The sequence below is a fragment of the Tenrec ecaudatus genome, chromosome 6, assembly GCF_050624435.1.
Source record: "Tenrec ecaudatus isolate mTenEca1 chromosome 6, mTenEca1.hap1, whole genome shotgun sequence".
Taxonomy (NCBI): domain Eukaryota; kingdom Metazoa; phylum Chordata; class Mammalia; order Afrosoricida; family Tenrecidae; genus Tenrec; species Tenrec ecaudatus.
Window position 1 is genome coordinate 85,326,936 of NC_134535.1, and position 19,140 is coordinate 85,346,075.

A 19,140-nucleotide genomic window follows, 5' to 3' on the forward strand; every position below is an offset into this window, starting at 1 on the left:
AGCAACCCACGCGGCCCAGGGCCGGCGCTCGCGCAGGGCATTCTGGGATTGGTAGTTTCCATTCGTTCCTGGTCAGGGCATTCTGGGATACGTAGTTTTCATTCGCTCTTGCCCAGCCCGCGGCGCGAAGAGCCCGGAACTCGGCTTCCCAGGTTACCGCGCGGCCGGGGGTGCAGCTTCGCGACCAGGAAACGGGAAAGATGGCGACTACTCGGCGACGTTGAGGCCGCGTTGGGCGGTTCAGAGTCAGGGTGGTGAGTCCTGGGCGATGGAGGCGGTTCCTGGAAGCCTGCAGTGAGGGCGAGAGTGGGGGTATGGTGGTGACCTCTCTCTCCAGGCCGAGGCGGACAGGAAAGCCTCACGGAAGGAACACGAGCCCGGGAAGCGCTGGTGGGCCGGGGCGAAGAGAGGCACGGGCCCTGGGGGTAGCGTTGGCTCGTAAGGGCCTAGGCCACCTCCCTGGGCGGGGGGCGACGGTGTTGTGGATCCGGACTTCTGCCCAAGGGCACCGCGCCTGTGAGAGGCCCAACCTGACCTTATTCCTTCATGCTTTGAGTAACCCCTTGCGCCAGCCCACCGAACTCTGGCTTTTCTCCCAGAACCCGTCCATGCTTTCCCGCCTCTGCACCTCCTCCGGTATTATTTCCTTTGCCGGGAATGACTTCCCTTCCGCGCCCTCAATTACACATCTTCAAATTCTACCTATAATTTAAAAGGCTCAGGAGCCACTTCCTGCATGGAGGCTTCCAAGTCCCCTTTCACAAATGAAAGGAAACTTCGTGCTTGGACTCTCATTGCACCTACCCGCAGTGTCTCCTCCTCTCTGTTGTATTTTAAGCTTCTTGTGGACAGCATCTTACTTTCCTCCCATTTTTGAAACTTCCACAGTGCCTAGGGTGTCTTACATAGAGTGGGTGCTTTAATGAATACATCGAGGCAGGAATAACTCAAATATCGTTGATAACTTGTGTGTGTGATGGGTGTAATTAATGAGCATAGTTTGAACAAAGTGAACATTGCCAGTAAGCACACAAGGAAAAAAGATGTTTACCTTTAAAAAAAATGACATAAGAATACTGTATTTTTACACAGAGAAGGCACAGGTAAACTGTTAAAACTCCTGGCATGTTAGCTTTTTATGCATGTACCCATCATTCATGCGGGCACCAAACTCCAAACCAAACTGCCATCGAGTCGATGCCAACTCCTATTGATTCTCATAGGACAGGGGGAGAACTGCCCCTGTGGGTTTCTGAGACTGTGACTCTACTGCACGTGAAAGCCCAGTCTTCTCCCTCAGGGCAGCTGACGGTTTCAAACTCCTGAACTTATGGATTGCAGCCGAACTTGTAACCACTGTGCCACCAGGGCTCCACTAGGTGGGCACGGAATATAAAGATCCAATAATTTGGCAACACCAGCAATAAACAAAAAGCAAATGCTTTTGAGGGAGGGGGGAGGGGGAGGGGGGAGGGGGGGGCGGGGAAGAGGACCTGATGCAAAGGGCATAAGTGGAGAGCAAATGCTTTGAAAATGATTAGGGCAAAGAATGTATGGATGTGCTTTATACAATTGATGTATGTATATGTATGGATTGTGATAAGAGTTGTATGAGCCCCTAATAAAATGTATTTTTTAAATAAAAGCAAATGCTTGAAAAGAAATACATATTAAAAAATAAGTAAAATAAATACTTATGAAATAGAAAGGATGTGAAAAAATGTAACTAGCGTCACTGAATAATTTGCACAAAAATATCCAACAGGAACCTAATTTGCTGTGTAAACGTTGAGTGAAAATTCAAAATATTAAATAAAGTAAAGCCTCACTGGGGTGAAAGACGTGGTAGTCGGCCTCTGTAATGATTACAGCTTTGGAAACCCTGTGAGCCATTACTGTGCCCTATGAGGTCGCTAAGAGTGGAAATTGACCCAACAATACTGTGTTTGGTTGTGCATTCGAAAAAGAACCTGCCTGTGCCCTGCAGGAACTGAGGAGTTCGGAGATTGGGAGGTTTGAGAAGGGGCTGCTGGAAAGCGATTGGCAATAGTCAGCCTGGTTGTCTGACCTACCGATGTTGAGACATTCCACTTCATAGCAACCTTAAAGCGCAGAGCAGAGCTGCTACTTCTGGCTTGCAAGGCCGTAAAGCTTTATGGGAGCAGATAGCCATATCTTTTTTCCTCTGGGGTTTGAACTGCTGACTTTTTGGTGACCAACCAACCACTGTGCCACCAGGCAGCCTGTAATAAAAGCCACGGTGGCACTGTTGGGTGAGTGCTGGATTGCTAGCCTCAAGGACAGCGGTTCGCACTCATCAGCTTCTGAAAAAGAAAGGTGAAGCTGCCTGCACCTGTAAAGGTATACAGCCTCCGAAACCCTGGAGAGCAGCGGTTCTCACCCTGTGAGTCGTGACCCCTTGGGGTGGGGGGTTGAATGACCCTTTCACAGGGGTTGCCCGATTCATAACAGTAGCAAAATTACAGTGATGGAATAGCAACAAAAATAACTGTGGTTGGGGGGTCACCACCACATGAGGAACTGTATGAAAGGGTCTCGGCATTAGGAAGGTTGAGCACCACTGCTGTAGAGGGTTACGATGATGAGTCAGAATTGATTTAGTGGCAGTGTATGGGTTTGTTTTTTTGTTTGTTTTGGCAATAATAAAAATTGCTGTATTCTACATTCTCTCCTCAGCTTACTCTCCAAATTCTGCCCCCTCCATGCCACGGAAGCCCTCTTGTCAAGGTCACTAGCAGTCTCTACTTTGCCAAATGCAGTGCCCATTTCTCGGCCTCAGAGGTCATTGACACAATGCCCACCCCTCCTTGAAACATTGCTTGGCGTCTGTGATGCCAGGCTGGCTGTTCCTTGCCCTCTTCGTGGCTCCTGCTGCTCTGCAGTCCTTTTATGTAAATAGAAGTTCCAGTGTTCAGTCCTAGCTTCTTGATTTTCTTCTTTATGGGCCTTCTTAGGTAGTGTGATCTAGTGCCTCAGGTCTTTAAAAGCCATTGTGTTTGGGTGACTCAGTTTTCTGTCTCCAGCCCTAAATGCTCGCTCCCCTGAGCCCCAGATTTGCATCTCTTAACTACCTTCCTGGAATTTCTACTGGGTTTTACTGACATCTCATCCTCAACAGAACCAAAAGGAAACGTATTCTTGATTTCCTCCCACATCTTTCCTTCCCCAGTGACTTCTCCAGTGCACTTCATGCCCCACAGATGCTCAAACAGTAACGTTAGGTGTTGTCTCTGGGCCCCTTTAACCTTTCTCCCTCCACCAATAAGTCCTGGCAGTTCTGCCCCATTGTCTGTCCCTGAAGCTGTCTCTTCCTTTTTTTATTTTTTAAATCATTTTATTAGGGGCTTATACAATTTTTATCACAATCCATACATCCATCCATTGTGTCAAGAACATATGTACATTTGTTGCCATCATTCTCAAAACATTTGCCTTCTACTTGAGCCCTTAATGTCTGCTCCTCATTTCCCCCCTCCCTCCCCACTCCCTCTATCTCATGAACCCTTCATCATTCATAAATTATTATTATTTTGTCATATATTATACTGTCCGATGTCCCCCCACACCCCCACCTTCTCTGCTGTCCCCTCCCCAGGGAGGAGGCTATACATAGATTCTTGTAATGAGTTCCCCTTTTGTACCCCACATTCTCTCCACCCTCCAGGCATCACCACTCTCACCACTACTAGTCCTGAAGGAATCATCTGTCCTGGATTCCCTGTGTTTCCAGTTGCTATCTGTACCAATGTACATCCTCTGGTCTAGCCAGATTTGTAAGGTAGAATTGGGATCATGATAGTGGGGGGGAGGAAGCATTTAAGAACTAGAGGAAAGTTATGTTTCATCGTTGCTTCCCTGCACACTGACTGGTTCATCTCCTCCCCACAACCCTTCAGTAAGGGGTATCTGGTTGGCTACCAATGGCCTTTGAGTCTCCACTCTGCACTCACCCACATTTTCTTTTTTTTTTTTTTTACCCACATTTTCAATGATATGATTTTTTGTTCCTTGATGCTTGATACTGGTGGTGGGCACTCAGTGGTAGATTTTTAGTTCTTTGATGTCTGATAACTGGTCCCTTCTGCACCTTGTGGTCAGACGGGCTGGTGTGCTTCTTCCATGTGAGCTTTGATGCTTCTGAGCTAGATGGCCTCTTGTTAATCTTCAAGCCTTTAAGATCCCAGATGCTATATCTTTTGATAGCTGGGCACCATCAGCTTTCTTCACCATGTTTGCTTATGCACACATTAGTCTTCAGCCATCGTGTCGGGAAGGTGTTCATCCTGCAATGCCAAAGTGTTCTTGTATTGAGTAAGTGCTTGAGTGGAGGCCCAATGTCCATTTGCTGCCTTAATATTAAACCTATTAATATATACACGTAGATGTGTTTCCCTACACTCATATAAATATATTTACATATGTACATTCCAGTCTTTGAACCTCCATAAATACCCTTTGTCACCTAGTTCTTTCCTCTCTTTCTTTTGACTTTCCTCTTGTCCCACTATCATGCTCAGCCTTCATTTGGGTTTCAGTAATGTCTCTTGGTTACCTTGCCTTTGCTGAATCCCTACCAGGCCACTCACACCCTCCTTGCTACTGATTTTGGATCACTTATTGCTCCCCTGTCCCTGGGTTGGTCAGCACCACCTCCTTGCCCCCTCTCCCGTGTCCCCCCGGAACCATTTGTCCCGTTGTTTTATCCTCCAGACTATTCATCCAGTCTATCTTATCTAGATAGATCTGTAGAGATAATATGCACCAAAAGTCATAGCAAGATGGCGATGAGTGAGAACACAGCTATGACAACAAAAAAGGAAACCAATTACCCATAGAAGAATAAGTTAATAGAAAAAAATTTTAAAAAGAGAGAAAAACCTGTAAATAGATCAAGGTCTGATTTTTTTTTTATCTCTAGGCGTGTCCTTCAGTCAGGTCCAATAGGGTACCATGCTCTGGCCCCAGAGTCTGTCCTTTGTACTCCCTCAGGGGCTCCCTGCTCTGCTTCCACGGTTGCTCTGCCGCACGCTTTTAGTGACTTGCCTCAGTGTCATAGGGTCCGTCTGGGCCAGTCCCGACCCTGACTCTCCAGTGTTGTCCTCATTAGGGCCCTGGGCCATCAAGGGACGGTGTGTCTCATAGTGGGATCAACAGCCATATTGTCCACTCTGTCCATTGGCTGTTCAGAGCAGGGATATCGTCCTCCAGACCTGATGGGCCAGGATGTGCTCCAATCTCTCTTCCTCCCCCTTTGTTCCCATTTGCTCTGATCGAACATGCCCCTCTCCCCTAGCTGCAGCTTCAGTGCCATCCTCTCAAGGAAGTTCTTCTGGGGTGAGGGGCAGTTGTCCACGTGGCTGGTATGGGGGCTGAAGCTGTCTCTTTCTTTCCATCTTCATTGGCAGTATCTGGCACCGAGCCCTGCTAGTCATTTGCCTGGAGTATTATAGTACAGTAGTGTTCTTAGTGAGCTGTTTCCTCCTCCCTTCCTAATCTATATTTTCTTGCGAGTCACCAAAGTAATTCTTTTAAAATCTAAAATTAGATTGCATCGCTTCCTGCTTAAATTCCTTTTAAGATCCCTGTTCCACTTTGGTTAAAATCCAGACTCCTTACCCTGACCTACAAAAATTGACATAATCCAATTCCTGCCTACCCTACTGAGCTCACCTGGCTCACTGCCATTCAGCCACGCATGTCTCTTTTTTGTTGACAAACATGCTAAGCTAGTGCCTATAGTGCTTGTTCCTTCTGTCTAGTGCATTCTTCCCCCTGGCCAGTGTCTTGCCCATCATTCAAATCTCAGAATAAATGTCACCTAAACACTTCTTTCCCAGGAAATAAATCTCACCCTGTGTCGTTTTCTTCATTAGCCCTCAGTGCTATTTGAAATACCCGCCCCAGCAGAATGTAAATGTTATGAGCTCAGGGACTTTGTTTTGCAGACTGTTGTAGCCCAGAGCAGTTTCTAGCACCTAGTAGGTGCACAATGAATATTTATTGAACGAATCAATGATGTCCAAGGTGTTTCAGAGAGAAGATCACCTACGATGGGAAAGACATAAATACCGTTTCCTTGGGATCTGGGTGCTGTAGTGATGTAGAGCATTCAGTCATTCTCAGACAATTGTCAGATACAACGGCTTGTCTGTCTCCACCTTCTTCCAGTGCGATGTGCTCATTCCATACTTCACGGCGAGGAGCAACATGGGAAAGAGGACTGTATGCCTAAGCTCGCGTTATTCGGTGCCCTTGAAGTGATTCCGATTCAGGTGGCCCATATGTGCAGAGTTGCACTGCTTCGGAGCGTGTGCATGAGGCTGGGGCCTCGTAGGAGTAGAGCTCAGGGGCTTGCCATTTGAGACGCCTCTGTGTGGGTGTGAACTGACCAACTTTTGGCTAGTGGTCGGGCACTTAATTGTTTGTGACTTGTAGCTAACTAACTTTTAGGGAAGTGAGATTCCAGCTGAACCAGTTGAGGCTGAAATAACCTCTTGTCATCAAGTTGATTCTGGCTCATAAGCTACAGAGTAGGGCTCTTCTTTTTTTTTGTTTTAAATCATTTTATTGGGGGCTTCTACAACTCTTATCTCAATCCATACATACACATACATCAATTGGATAAAGCACATATGTACATTCTTTGCCCTAATCATTTTCAAAACATTTGCTCTTCACTTAAGCCCTTGGCATCAGCTCCTCGATTTCCCCTCCTCCCTATAACCAGGTTTTTAACATCAGCTTAGAAATGATCTTTGTTCACAAATGGGAAAAGAACATTCTAAATATTTAATGCATTTAATTTCTTAAATCGTTTCTTGGTAATTATTACTGTAAAAACATTTGCTAAAAATTTTAACACATTTGTCAAAGAGATTTTAGTCTCATTCTCAAATCTTCTTATAATGTGTTTAAAAAATCCTTTTGTGAATTGGATGAAAATTTACAGAGCATCTAATTAGTTGTACATTCAACAATTCATACACAGTTTGTTTCATCTTATTGATACAGTCTTCATATCCCACTTAATTACTATGTTTCTTAATTCCTTTGGAACTTTTTACTTGGGTAAATGTTGCCCTTTTGAAAACAAATGGCTGATTATTCTCAGATGTGATCACCTATGTAGTATTATTATTTCTATTTGTTCCACTCTATCCAGCACCTTCTTTGTGTGATCCCTTTTAGAGCATTTGATAGTGGTATCTTGGCACTATCTGGTTCAGAGTCAGGGTCATAGAGACAGATGTTCATGTGGTCCCTTAGTTCATCTTGTTTTTAGGTATCTTTGATTTTTTAAAAAACATTTTATTAGGGGTTCATACAACTCTTATCACAATCCATACATACACATACATCAATTGGATAAAGCACATCTGTACATTCTTTGCCCTAATAATTTTCAAAGCATTTGCTCTCCACTTAAGCCCTTTGCATCAGGTCCTCTTTTTTTTTTCCCTTCCTCCCTGCTCCCCGATCCCTCATGAGCCCTTGATAATTTATAGATTATTATTTTGTCATATCTTGCCCTATCCGGCCTCTCCCTTCACCCCCTTCTCTGTTGTCCGTCCCCCAGGGAGGAGATCACATGTAGATCCTTGTAATCAGTTCCCCCTTTCCAAACCACTCACCCTCTACTCTCCCAGTATCGCCCCTCACACCCCTGGTCCTGAAGGTATCATCCACCCTGGATTCCCTGTGCCTCCAGCTCCTACATGCACCAGTGTACAACCTTTGCTCTATCCAGTCTTGCAAGACAGAATTTGGATCGTGGTAGTTGGGGGGGGGGGGAAGCATTTAGGATCTGGAGGAAAACTGTATTCTTCATCGGTGCTACATCGCACCCTGACTGACTCATCTCCTCCTCTAGACCCCTCTGTGAGGGCGTCTCCAATGGCCGACAAATGGGCTTTGGGTCTCCACTCTGCACTTCCCCCTTCATTCACTATGGTAAGATTTTTTTTTTGTGATGATGCCTTATCCCTGATCCCTTTGGCACCTCATGATCACACAGGCTGGTGTGCTTCTTCCATGTGGGCTTTGTTGCTTCTGAGCTAGATGGCCGCTTGTTTATCTTCAAGCCTTTAAGACCCCAGACACTATCTCTTTTGAGCCGGCACCATCAGCTTTCTTCACCACATTTATTTGTTCACCTGTTTTGGCTTCAGCAGTTGTGTTGGGAGGGTGAGCATCGTAGAATGGAGTAGGGCTCTTCTTGATGGTAATCTTGTCGTGGATTGCTGGGCCTTTCTTCTGCTGCACCACTGGGTGGGTTTAACCTGCCAAGTGAGATGAGTGCAAATTGTCTGTGCGATCCAGGGACGTTGGCATAAAATGCACTACAGAACAGAATGTGCGTAGGCCTTAGGGATGGCATAGATGAAGAGTCAGCCTGCTATCATTTTAGCACCTGGGTGACGTAGGGACAGCTGACAGTGTGACATTGTGACAGTTCTGTTCCATATCCTTCAGGCAGAAGGAAAACAGAACAGAGTTTTGCTCAAGTGTTTCCTGAGCCTGGGGAATGTAGTTGTAGGTCATTGAACCTGAGAAGGGACTGGCTGCCAAGATGCCTGTCATAGGTACATTTCTTGTCATCTCAGTAAAAGTGAGTTTGTTTCTCCATTTAAACCTGATTTTCCTTGATGATGATTCCAGTTCTCAAAGTAAGCCATTTTTCCCTCTTGTTAGACACCTCGATAGGAGGTCGAGGATTGCGGGTTGGGTAGTGGGTTACCCGTTGGACTGCTAAGGACAGACCAGTAGTGAATCCCCAGTGGCTCTGCGGGAGGCAGACGAGCTTTCCACTTCTGCAAAGATTTAGCCTCAGAAACCCACAAGGGTGGGGCTCTGTTTGGTCTCACAGGCGGCCTCAGAGCCAGTCAGCTCGATGGCAGTGCGTTGGGGTGTGGGTTTTAGAAGACTTCCTAAGATGTGTTGACTGAGTTTGGTGGACTGGCAGACTGACTCCTAAGATAATACAAGCTCCTTCTGGAGAAGTACGGTGTCCATTCCATAATACTTCTCTGAATCCTCTTTGGGAGTCTGATTAGGACACCTTGAGGTATAGTATGCATTGTGTGTACATTTAGAAACAACGTACACAAAGAAGCCAGAGACAGCATAGTGTAGGGCGTGAGTAAGAGTGGGCGCCATCATCTGCCTGTGTGTCCTTGGACAAGTTGCCTCGTGGTTGTGAGCTTCCGTTTCCTCTTAGTAAAGTGAGCATGTGAACGCATTTTCCTCCTGGCGTGAGTTGTTGAGAGGTTAACTGCATTATAAACCAACTGTGAGGACCGTGCCCAGCAGTACAGTCAGTACTCCTCTCACCGTGACAGATGGCCGGAGAGCTGGCCGACAAGAAGGACCGTGACGCATCACCTTCCAAGGAGGAAAGGAAGCGATCGCGGACTCCTGACAGAGAGCGGGACAGAGACCGGGACCGGAAGTCTTCCCCGCCAAAGGATAGGAAGCGCCATCGCTCCAGGGATAGACGCCGAGGGGGCAGCCGCTCTCGCTCCCGTTCCCGCTCCAAGTCTACAGAAAGGTAAAACGCTTTGCCTACCACTATGATGTGGGAGGACCAGTGCTTTACGGATGTCTTTATTTTGGGTTCTCCTCGTGCCTCTGGTCTGAGGACATTCCTCTGTCTCACATTTCTTTATCCCTGGGCCAGTTAGGAAAGCGCCTTGGTGGCATGCTGGGTGCTAACCACAAGGGCGGTGGTTCGGAACCACTAGTAGCTCCATGGGACAAGGACAAGACTTTCTACTCTGGTAATGAGATCTAGTCTGGGGAACCGCAGGGCAGTTCTCCCCTGCCCTACAGGGTCGCTATGAGCTGGGACTGACTCGATGGCAGTGAGTGAGGTCAGTTAGCCCTGCAGGTGTTTTCAGTGTCTCTCAGTTGTCCCAGCAGCTCTTAGAGGTTAAGAGGGAATTTGTCAGTTAAGGTCCATATGATCAAGGAAGATAGGCCATTAGCTCACTTAGCCCATGGCTGTCTTAGCCATTAAAACTTAGCAGTACAACTCTAATCTGTAAGACCTTACAATTCCCTCCTAACTGCCCCAGGACACACGTTCCCTAGGTGGACAACACTACTCTGAGGAGAAAGAGCATAGACACGGTGAAGCAGTGTGGTCGGGCCGTCAAAGGATTCCTTCACTGTTCTCTCTTTCAGAGAACGCCGGCACAAAGAGCGAGAACGGGACAAGGAGCGAGATCGGAACAAGAAGGACCGGGATCGGGACAAGGATGGGCACAGACGGGACAAGGACCGTAAGCGATCCAGGTACCTGAGGGACTGAGAATGAGCTGTAGGTGACTGCTGCTGCCCCTTCCTGTCACTTTGTGAGCCGGCTCAGCTGCACAGGGACGTCAGTGTCTCCTAGCAGGTCCTGTGATTCTTGCAGAGCTGTGTTTTACAGCAAAGTGCACTCATGAAGTCAGTCCTGTGAGGGTCAGCGCATCCTTAGAGTTTAGAAATCCATTTGGAAAAAGTTGCCTTTTTCTCCATCAGGCAAGCATCCTCCCCAGGATATAGAATACATTTGTTAGCCAGCATCATGCCCCAGTGCCCTGATCAGTTTCCTGTGGAAGCTTTCTGTGCACAGCTCTTAGAAGGCCCTGAGCGTGTAGACGTTAATTCAGGGCAACAGGCAGAAACACAGTGGGCTTGTGTGAGATCCCTTGTAGATTACCCTTAGAGCAGGCTTGGAAAAGGGTTGCTGGAACTGGCAGAAAGGAACGATGAGAAGAGGGAGCCGGTAAGTATCTGGGAGCAGTTTCTCTGCTATAAGAGGAACAGGATTAGGGTTTTTGATCTGCGAGTGCTGTTTGGAGGCAATGCTTTTGGTGTCAATAATGAGGACCCACATCCCAGAAGAGGGCAGTGTCAGAAAAGGAGAGTCAGGAGCATGATCAGAGTAGCCCTGGTCTCAGCGTAGAGCAGCGTAGGTATGCCTGCAAAAGGAGCTTCAGGCATGCTGGGTGACCACGGACCAGTCTTGTGGGGTCATGGGTAAACTCCCACTCTCATTGGGGGCCTGTCTGACGGGCCCTGGGGAAGACAGCAATGTGGATCTTTCCCCGTCCCTTTTCCTTAAAGCTTATCTCCTGGCCGAGGAAAAGATTTTAAATCTCGGAAGGATCGAGACTCCAGGAAGGATGAAGACGATGAACACGGTGATAAGAAACTCAAGGTAAAAGGAAAGGATTTCCTCATCTCCCTCCCCTTGAACTTGAGCCCTGCTTTACTGATCTTCAGAGGTGAGAACCTTTAAGGACGGAAGTCCACATTTTATCTTCAGGCCCAGCCATTGTCCTTGGAGGAGCTTCTGGCCAAGAAAAAGGCTGAGGAAGAAGCTGAGGCTAAGGTAGGTGTCTGGGGGTCCGGGCCTGTTTTTATTGTTCTCAACAGGCTTTATACCCAAGCAAATGTTTTGGGGCTCCTCTGCTGTCTCCTCATTGGGGATGCGACTGCCCCCCGCCCCCAGGCCATTTGTTTATAGTCCCCGTCTGTTTCACAGCCCAAGTTCCTCTCCAAAGCAGAGCGAGAGGCTGAAGCCCTGAAGCGGCGGCAGCAGGAGGTGGAAGAGCGGCAGAAAATGCTTGAGGAGGAGAGGAAGAAGAGGAAGCAGTTCCAGGACATGGGCAGAAAGATGTTGGGTTCGTGCTCCTACCTTGTGTGACTTCAAGAGCCGCAGGAAGGGGTGGGATGGGATATGGTGGCCCCCAGGACAGATAGCCATTTACTCTGGATGTGGATTGAGGGGAGACTGCGAAGTTTATGAGAAAAGTTAGGTCTCCACTTTCCTCATCAGTTACCCTTTGTTTCCTCAGTTGCTGAACATTGGGCCCTTTCCACTCCCTCTCCATTTTACTTTCCCCTGACCTTTTCTCCAGCTTTGCTTTCTTTGGTCTGCAGAAGACCCTCAAGAACGAGAACGGCGGGAACGGAGGGAGAGGATGGAGCGGGAGACCAATGGAAATGAGGATGAAGAAGGGCGGCAGAAAATCCGGGAAGAGAAGGACAAGAGCAAGGAGCTGCATGCCATCAAGGTACAGACCTTGGCCTGTCTTCGAGGTTGCTGCCCCTGCAAAGAAGAAAAGAAAAACCCACCTCAGTTATTAGCCCTCCCGATCTTGACATTCGGGCCCTGCGCCTGATGATCCTTTCTCCTCGGCAGGAGCGTTACCTGGGCGGCATCAAGAAGCGGCGTCGAACGAGGCATCTCAATGACCGCAAGTTTGTCTTCGAGTGGGATGCATCCGAGGACACATCCATCGACTACAACCCCCTGTGAGTGGCTGGGCCCAAGCTCTGGGTCTTTCCCCGGGGCGGGGCGGGCCGGGCAGCATGGCTGTGTCGTAATGGAGGAGTCTGCCTGCTAGGTGAGGAAAGCCCTTGGGCACAAAGGGGCCTGGTTCCATACTGGTATTCTGCCCTTCCTTTCTGACTGCCGTCACTCACAGCAGCGCCATTTTCTTCCTGTCTCACTCCCAGGTACAAAGAACGGCACCAGGTGCAGTTGTTGGGGCGCGGTTTCATTGCGGGCATTGACCTAAAGCAGCAGAAGCGAGAGCAGTCCCGTTTCTACGGAGACCTGATGGAGAAGAGACGAACACTGGAGGAGAAGGAGCAGGAGGAGTGAGTGAGCGGGCCCCGGTGGCTGGGCAGAGCGCAGAGCCGCCGTGGAAAGGAGTGGACAGTGCTGATCTCTCTCCTTGCTCACACCCTGCCCCAGGGCAAGACTGCGAAAACTCCGCAAGAAGGAAGCCAAGCAGCGCTGGGATGATCGCCACTGGTCCCAGAAGAAGTTAGACGAGATGACAGACAGGGACTGGCGCATCTTCCGGGAGGACTACAGCATCACCACCAAAGGTGGCAAGATCCCCAACCCCATCCGGTCCTGGAAAGACTCTTCTCTCCCTCCGCACATCCTGGAGGTTATTGATAAGTGCGGCTACAAGGTAAGGGGATACTCGAGGCCCGGGAGGCCCAGCGTTCTCTCCCTGGACTCTCTGTTGCTTTCCCTGCGCAAAGGGACCAGGTGTCATTCACTCTGGTGGTGGTGGTGGCCTGTAGCAACTGTTTCTTCTCCGATCCCCATTCCTGTGAATTACACATGATGCCCTCACTCTGTATGAAACACGTGCGCACCTTGTCGCAGCAGACTGGGTGATACATCGTGATCTGTTCCTTGTACTTTTCTCACGGTCATTCTAGGAACCAACACCCATCCAGCGTCAGGCAATTCCCATAGGGCTGCAGAACCGTGACATCATCGGTGTAGCCGAGACCGGCAGTGGCAAGACAGCAGCCTTCCTCATCCCATTGCTCGTGTGGATCACCACGCTCCCCAAGATTGACAGGTGGGGTGTGTGTATGTGAAAGAAATGACTGTTGGGCTTTCAAGTCTGTAATCAGAAACCCCTTCTTTAATTTGGGGTGGACATTAGAGAATAACAATTGGATCATGGTATCAAAGAAAACCTTGATTTTTTTTTTTCTGGCAAAAAACACTTCTTGGGGAATCTCGCTACCCTAGAGTCTCTGGTTTCTGATGGGATTGTCACATCCCTGCACCCTGCCCCATTTCACTTGTTCCCTTGAACAATGCCTTTTGTCTTGCTCCGTTCATGGTCGGAGGACAAGAAGGCTGATGGAGCTGTGGGGCACCCCATTTACCACAGGATTGAGGAGTCAGACCAAGGGCCTTATGCCATCATCCTGGCCCCCACCCGAGAGCTGGCCCAGCAGATTGAGGAAGAGACCATCAAGTTTGGGAAGCCGCTGGGCATCCGCACTGTGGCTGTCATTGGCGGCATCTCCAGAGAAGACCAGGGCTTCAGACTGCGCATGGGTTGTGAGGTTGGTTCACTTAGCCAGTACATTAGACCATTGTTTGGGAAGGCTCTCGATATGGGGGCTCTGTTTCTAGATTCTTCCATCGATGTCCAGTGAAATTAAGAAAAGGCTTGGTGTGTGCATGCTCATGTACACACACACACGGGATAGTTCTCATCTCTCGTTTAGGATCAGTGAGTCAGTTCTGCTTGTTTAGAATCAAAAGTATTCAGAATTGAATCAACAGCACACAACAATAATTAACTCAGGACTTACATACCTGTAACTGTGCAAAGCACTCCTTACATTGATGTTTACTCATAATTCTCACAGTAATCGTGTGAAAGTAGGTTATCTCCCTGTTGAAAATGAAATGGAGGCTCAGGTTAATAGCACCCACAGTTACAGAGCTGAGATTCAAATCCAGAGGTTGTAGGGTGGAGCAGGGCAAAAGGAAAGCAGACTTTTCTAAGAAATCTGCTATGGGAATTCCGTCTCCAGCAGATTTCCCAATGTAACCCCTGTATTGGCTCCTCCATAGTATCTTAGCCTCCCTCCCATCTAGGAAAGTGCCTTTTGATTTTCCTTCCTCTTGTCTAATCCCCAGCCAGACCTCACTCAGGACACCATTCATTCCTGGAAAATTCAGTGTCGTAACAAGACATCTTCATGGCAGTTCACAGCAGCTTTCATTGCCAAACATAATGGGGGTGGATGCTTCAGAGGTCCCCGCGGGGGCTACCTATAGTTAAACTGTGCCTTCCAGATTGTGATTGCCACCCCGGGGCGTCTCATTGATGTGCTGGAGAACCGCTACCTGGTGCTGAGCCGATGTACCTATGTGGTTCTGGATGAGGCTGATAGGATGATTGACATGGGCTTCGAACCAGATGTCCAGAAGATTCTGGAGCACATGCCTGTCACCAACCAGAAGCCAGACACAGATGAGGCTGAAGACCCAGAGAAGATGTTGGCCAACTTTGAGTCAGGAAAACATAAGTACCGCCAAGTAAGTAAGACTGGTTCCCTGGGTTAGGCAAGGTTGATCAAGTTCCTGGTCTATTACCCTTTCTTTCTTGCCCTGGGACACCCCGTAGTTCATGTTTCCAGCATAGATGCAGTCTTCTGACAGCCCTGGGGGTGGAGCTATTGAACTGTTCTTGAAGGATAGTGCCAAGGTGTCCCGATACTGTTGGCCCTTTCTGCCATCACAGGCCATGAAATGCCGTAATGACACGTGCGGGGGACAGAGATGGGGAGGTAAGGGACCCTTTTGGCAGTGGCTATCAAAACTTAGTCCCAGGGGTCACTGGAGATTCCTCCCTTGGGCTGAGCGGCCTGTGATGATCAGCCTGAGCTGGAGCCTGAGCCCGAGCCCCCTGTTTTCACAGACAGTCATGTTCACGGCCACCATGCCGCCAGCAGTGGAGCGTCTGGCCCGGAGTTACCTTCGGCGACCTGCTGTGGTGTACATTGGCTCTGCGGGCAAGCCCCACGAACGCGTGGAACAGAAGGTCTTCCTCATGTCCGAGTCAGAGAAGAGGTACGGGGAAGCAGGGTGGAGAAGGGGCTCTGGAAGCTTTGCTCAGTGAGACGGGGGTGGGCGGAGAGCGCACTGCCCTGCTCTAGGCCAGCTGCTTTTTTCTTGGGCGTGCCACGGGCATGTCACTTAGAGGCGGGGCCATTGTGTACCTTCATTTTTCTTCGTCTTCCTCCTCCTAGGAAAAAGCTGCTGGCAATCTTGGAACAAGGCTTTGATCCACCCATCATCATTTTTGTCAACCAGAAGAAGGGCTGCGATGTGCTGGCCAAGTCCCTGGAGAAGATGGGGGTATGTCTGACAGAGGCTGGTCTCTGGAGCTCTGTCCAACCAGAGGGTCCCCGTCGGAGCCTGCTTTCCAGTCTGACCCTTTCTCCAGCCTGTCCGTACTCAGTGAGGCAGAGCCAGAGGGAAAGGCAGTTTGGTGGTGATAGGGTACTGGGTTGCTTGATAAGATGCAATGGGTGTCCATCCGGCAGTGTCAGCGAAGTGGCCAGGGTCTTCTAGTTCCATTTCTATGAGTGAGTTACCCACCCCTCCCCCCACGCCACGTTCTCACCTTTTTAAAGGTTAAGGTAATGGTTGTCTTGAGGTGATTTTTCAAAAGAGGCACAGAACTTGAGGGTGACATTCATTATCGGGGAGACCGGTTTGTTACCTAGCAGAATGGTGGCCCATGCAGTTGGTTTCGGCTTCAGGTGTGCTGAGTCTCTCTGCACAGTGGTCTCAGGGAGACGTAGAGGTGTAACTAGCCTAAGAGGCCAGCTTTGCTTACTTATTCCTAATTCAAGAAACTTTTTTCTCGGGGACCAACTTGTTGTTTTCTTGCTCCGAGCGAGGCTGACAGCACGTGCTGCCTGTGGGCTGGGGTAGGCGAGGCTGCGACCTGTGTACACGGTGCGCCCCGGACACTGCGCTCTTCTTGGAGCCTTCGACCCCGTTCTCTTTTGCTCCAGATGAGTGGACATCAGTCATTCTATCTTAGATGGCTGCTTACCAGTTTTGAAGACCCCAGGCTCTGTTTGCCCAAACTCGATGTAGCACTTTATGGGCTGTGTTACACCAGTTGATGGAGATGAGATGTCCTATGAGGCGATGGCCCTAATTCATTGGTTAAATCCAGAAACGCAGTGCACGAGGTTTGGGGATGGCTACAAAGTATCCGCACTGTGTTGCCTGCGCTGTAGTACAAGACCACTCTCTAGACTGGTGCTTGAGGAAAAGGTGGTCCTTTCTACTCAACCCTTAACTTCCATCTTCGTGATCCTTGCACTTGCTCTTATTCTCTCTCCTGATTCTCTCTCTCTGACTGCTTGTCATCTCTCAGACTTCGCATCTGGTCCTGACCTTTGACCTCCACCCCTCTCTGCCTGACACACACCACCCTGTATTCCCCAGTCCCTTTTTTTTTTCCGCCCCCCCTCCCCCCAGTCCCTTCCTTTGGCTTGCCTCATCTCCTTTTTACTCGCCCTTGCTCACTTGTCTCCTTCCCCTTCCCCCCTCCCCCGGCTTTTCCCCCCTCTGTCCTCCCTCTGCTGCATCTGGGTCTTGTCGTACGTAGTGATCCCGTCCTTTCCTCCTCTGCCAACAGTACAACGCTTGCACCCTGCACGGTGGCAAAGGCCAGGAGCAGCGAGAGTTTGCACTGTCCAACCTCAAGGCTGGGGCCAAGGATATTTTGGTGGCTACGGATGTGGCTGGCCGTGGTATCGACATCCAAGATGTGTCCATGGTTGTCAACTATGATATGGCCAAAAACATTGAAGGTAGGTACGGGGAAAGCCGCTCCAACCCATCGTCTCACAGAACCCCTTCATCTTTTCCCTCCAAGTCTGGGTGCCGCCCTCGCAAAGCTCCCAGCCTAGGATGGCTGGCTCAGTGCGAAGAGCTGCTCTTCCTTTGTTTTACCTGGATTTGTCCTCCTGTCACCTGAGGGGAAGACTTCAGTCCTCAAGGGTGTGGGGAAGCTTGGTGCTAGGCAACTCTTGGTCTTAAGTGGAAGGATAACCAAAAATCAGTAGTACTAGAGTGCTGTAGGTACTGCAGCTATTTCAACTGTCTTTGGAGATTTGGAAGCAGAGGCATTAGACAGTGCTCACCGGGGGTCTGGCCTGATGCCCCGAGACTGACATTCCTCCCACCCCCCAGATTACATCCATCGGATTGGCCGTACAGGACGAGCAGGCAAGAGTGGCGTGGCTATCACCTTCCTTACCAAAGAGGACTCTGCTGTGTTCTATGAGCTGAAGCAAGCCATCTTGGAGAGCCCTGTGTCCTCCTGCCCCCCGGAACTGGCCAACCACCCAGACGCCCAGCACAAGCCAGGCACTATCCTCACCAAGAAGCGCCGGGAAGAGACCATCTTTGCCTGACCCAGCATTCTCTCTTGGGATTAAGGGCCTGCTCTGCAGCCGCCGAATGCTGGTTCTCCAGGACCCTCACACGCCTCTCCAGGTCTTTACTCTGTGAGAGCTTATGGAACAAGACTCCCTGGCCCAGACCTGCAGGTCGGAAGGGCTGGGCTTCAGGAGGAGCGGTGCTGCTGTAGGAAGCAGAGGGAGCAGTCGGCCAGGTTTGGGCCCATGGCCCCAGTTCTGCTCTATGATGCTCGGGGATTGGAGGAGCCTGTCGGCTCTTGGTAGGAAAGGGTACAGCCAGTTGGCATAGTCCCCTGGACTGGACTAGAACCTGCCTGCCTGGTTGGGAGCGCCTTTGGCAGACTTGGCTGCCTCAGCTGCCACAACACCTTTCCCAGGATGACCCGGGGGAGATGGCGCCCTGCAGGTCACAGGCCTTGGGCTCATGTTGTTCTTTTGGCAGCCTTTTTCCCATGTGCGTCTCGGGAGCTGGTAGAGCCGTGTAGGACCCCTGTGCCAAGGGGTGCCATGTACTCCCAGCGTCCCTCGCCCAGGACATCGTTTTTAGTAGATTATGGAATCAGGGCGAACTGGCTGTGTTCATCTTCTGTGTCACTGAGTGAAATCCGTGTTTCCTATTCTCTGAGAAGATGAGTGTGTATGTTCTGAGAATAAATACATGGGTATTAAGGCTTTGTTTTGTTCTAGCCAAGCTCATCTCGGGTTCTCCCTGGCACCAGAGAAGATAGGAGGGGCTGAGCAGCAGCATCGGGTACAGTGGCTGAACTTGGGAAATGGAGGCCGTGGCCCAAGCCACAGGCGGCAAGATCCCAATGTCTCTCCTCCCCTGCTCCAGCCTTGTGTGGCTGGTGCCATGACCCCCTCTAGGTGACTTTGCACAGGGTGAGAAAGGCGGTGTTGAGGAAGCCTTAGCGGGGGAGTTGCAGCTGAGACTTCTCCCTCGAGCTGTGTGCCTTTTCTTATTTACTGCTTGTGGGAAGGAAGGACACAGAGCCAGACCTGGCTGAGTCAGGCTCTGGTGAGCCCTGCAGTGTCTGGGCCCGTCTACTGATGCCCGATAACTACAAGTTCAAGTTGATGCTTCTAGGACTTTTGTGGCTGGAGGCAGGGACAAGGTAAAGCAGTGACTAAGCCTCTACCTCCTTTCCTCCCAGGACCAGTTCCATCTGTGCTGCTGTCTCCCCTCGGGCACCAGGGGAGAGGATGAGGGGAGGGCGGGCTCTCCCAGTTCTGCCCTTTCTCTTCCTTAGCTTGTCAATGAGTCCTTTGTGCGAGGAGAGGTTTGTGTCCACACTCCAGCCAGAAGCAGGGCACCCAGGCCTGAGCCCGCAGACACAACAGAAGCCCGAG

The 19,140-nt window shown here is 49.8% G+C and overlaps 1 protein-coding gene across 1 annotated transcript; it reads left to right on the top strand.

Moving 5' to 3' along the window:
• Nucleotides 1-112: 112 nt before the first annotated feature.
• On the top strand, nucleotides 113-18,459 carry DDX23 (DEAD-box helicase 23). The gene is made up of 17 exons (XM_075551781.1): nucleotides 113-254; nucleotides 9,360-9,568; nucleotides 10,204-10,314; nucleotides 11,131-11,224; nucleotides 11,333-11,398; nucleotides 11,552-11,690; nucleotides 11,950-12,083; nucleotides 12,212-12,324; nucleotides 12,529-12,672; nucleotides 12,770-12,995; nucleotides 13,252-13,397; nucleotides 13,719-13,896; nucleotides 14,639-14,881; nucleotides 15,264-15,415; nucleotides 15,595-15,703; nucleotides 17,004-17,178; nucleotides 17,561-18,459. The coding sequence occupies exons 2-17, from the start codon at nucleotides 9,360-9,362 to the stop codon at nucleotides 17,782-17,784; spliced, it is 2,463 nt and encodes an 820-aa protein (XP_075407896.1). The 5' UTR covers nucleotides 113-254; the 3' UTR covers nucleotides 17,785-18,459.
• Nucleotides 18,460-19,140: the final 681 nt, after the last annotated feature.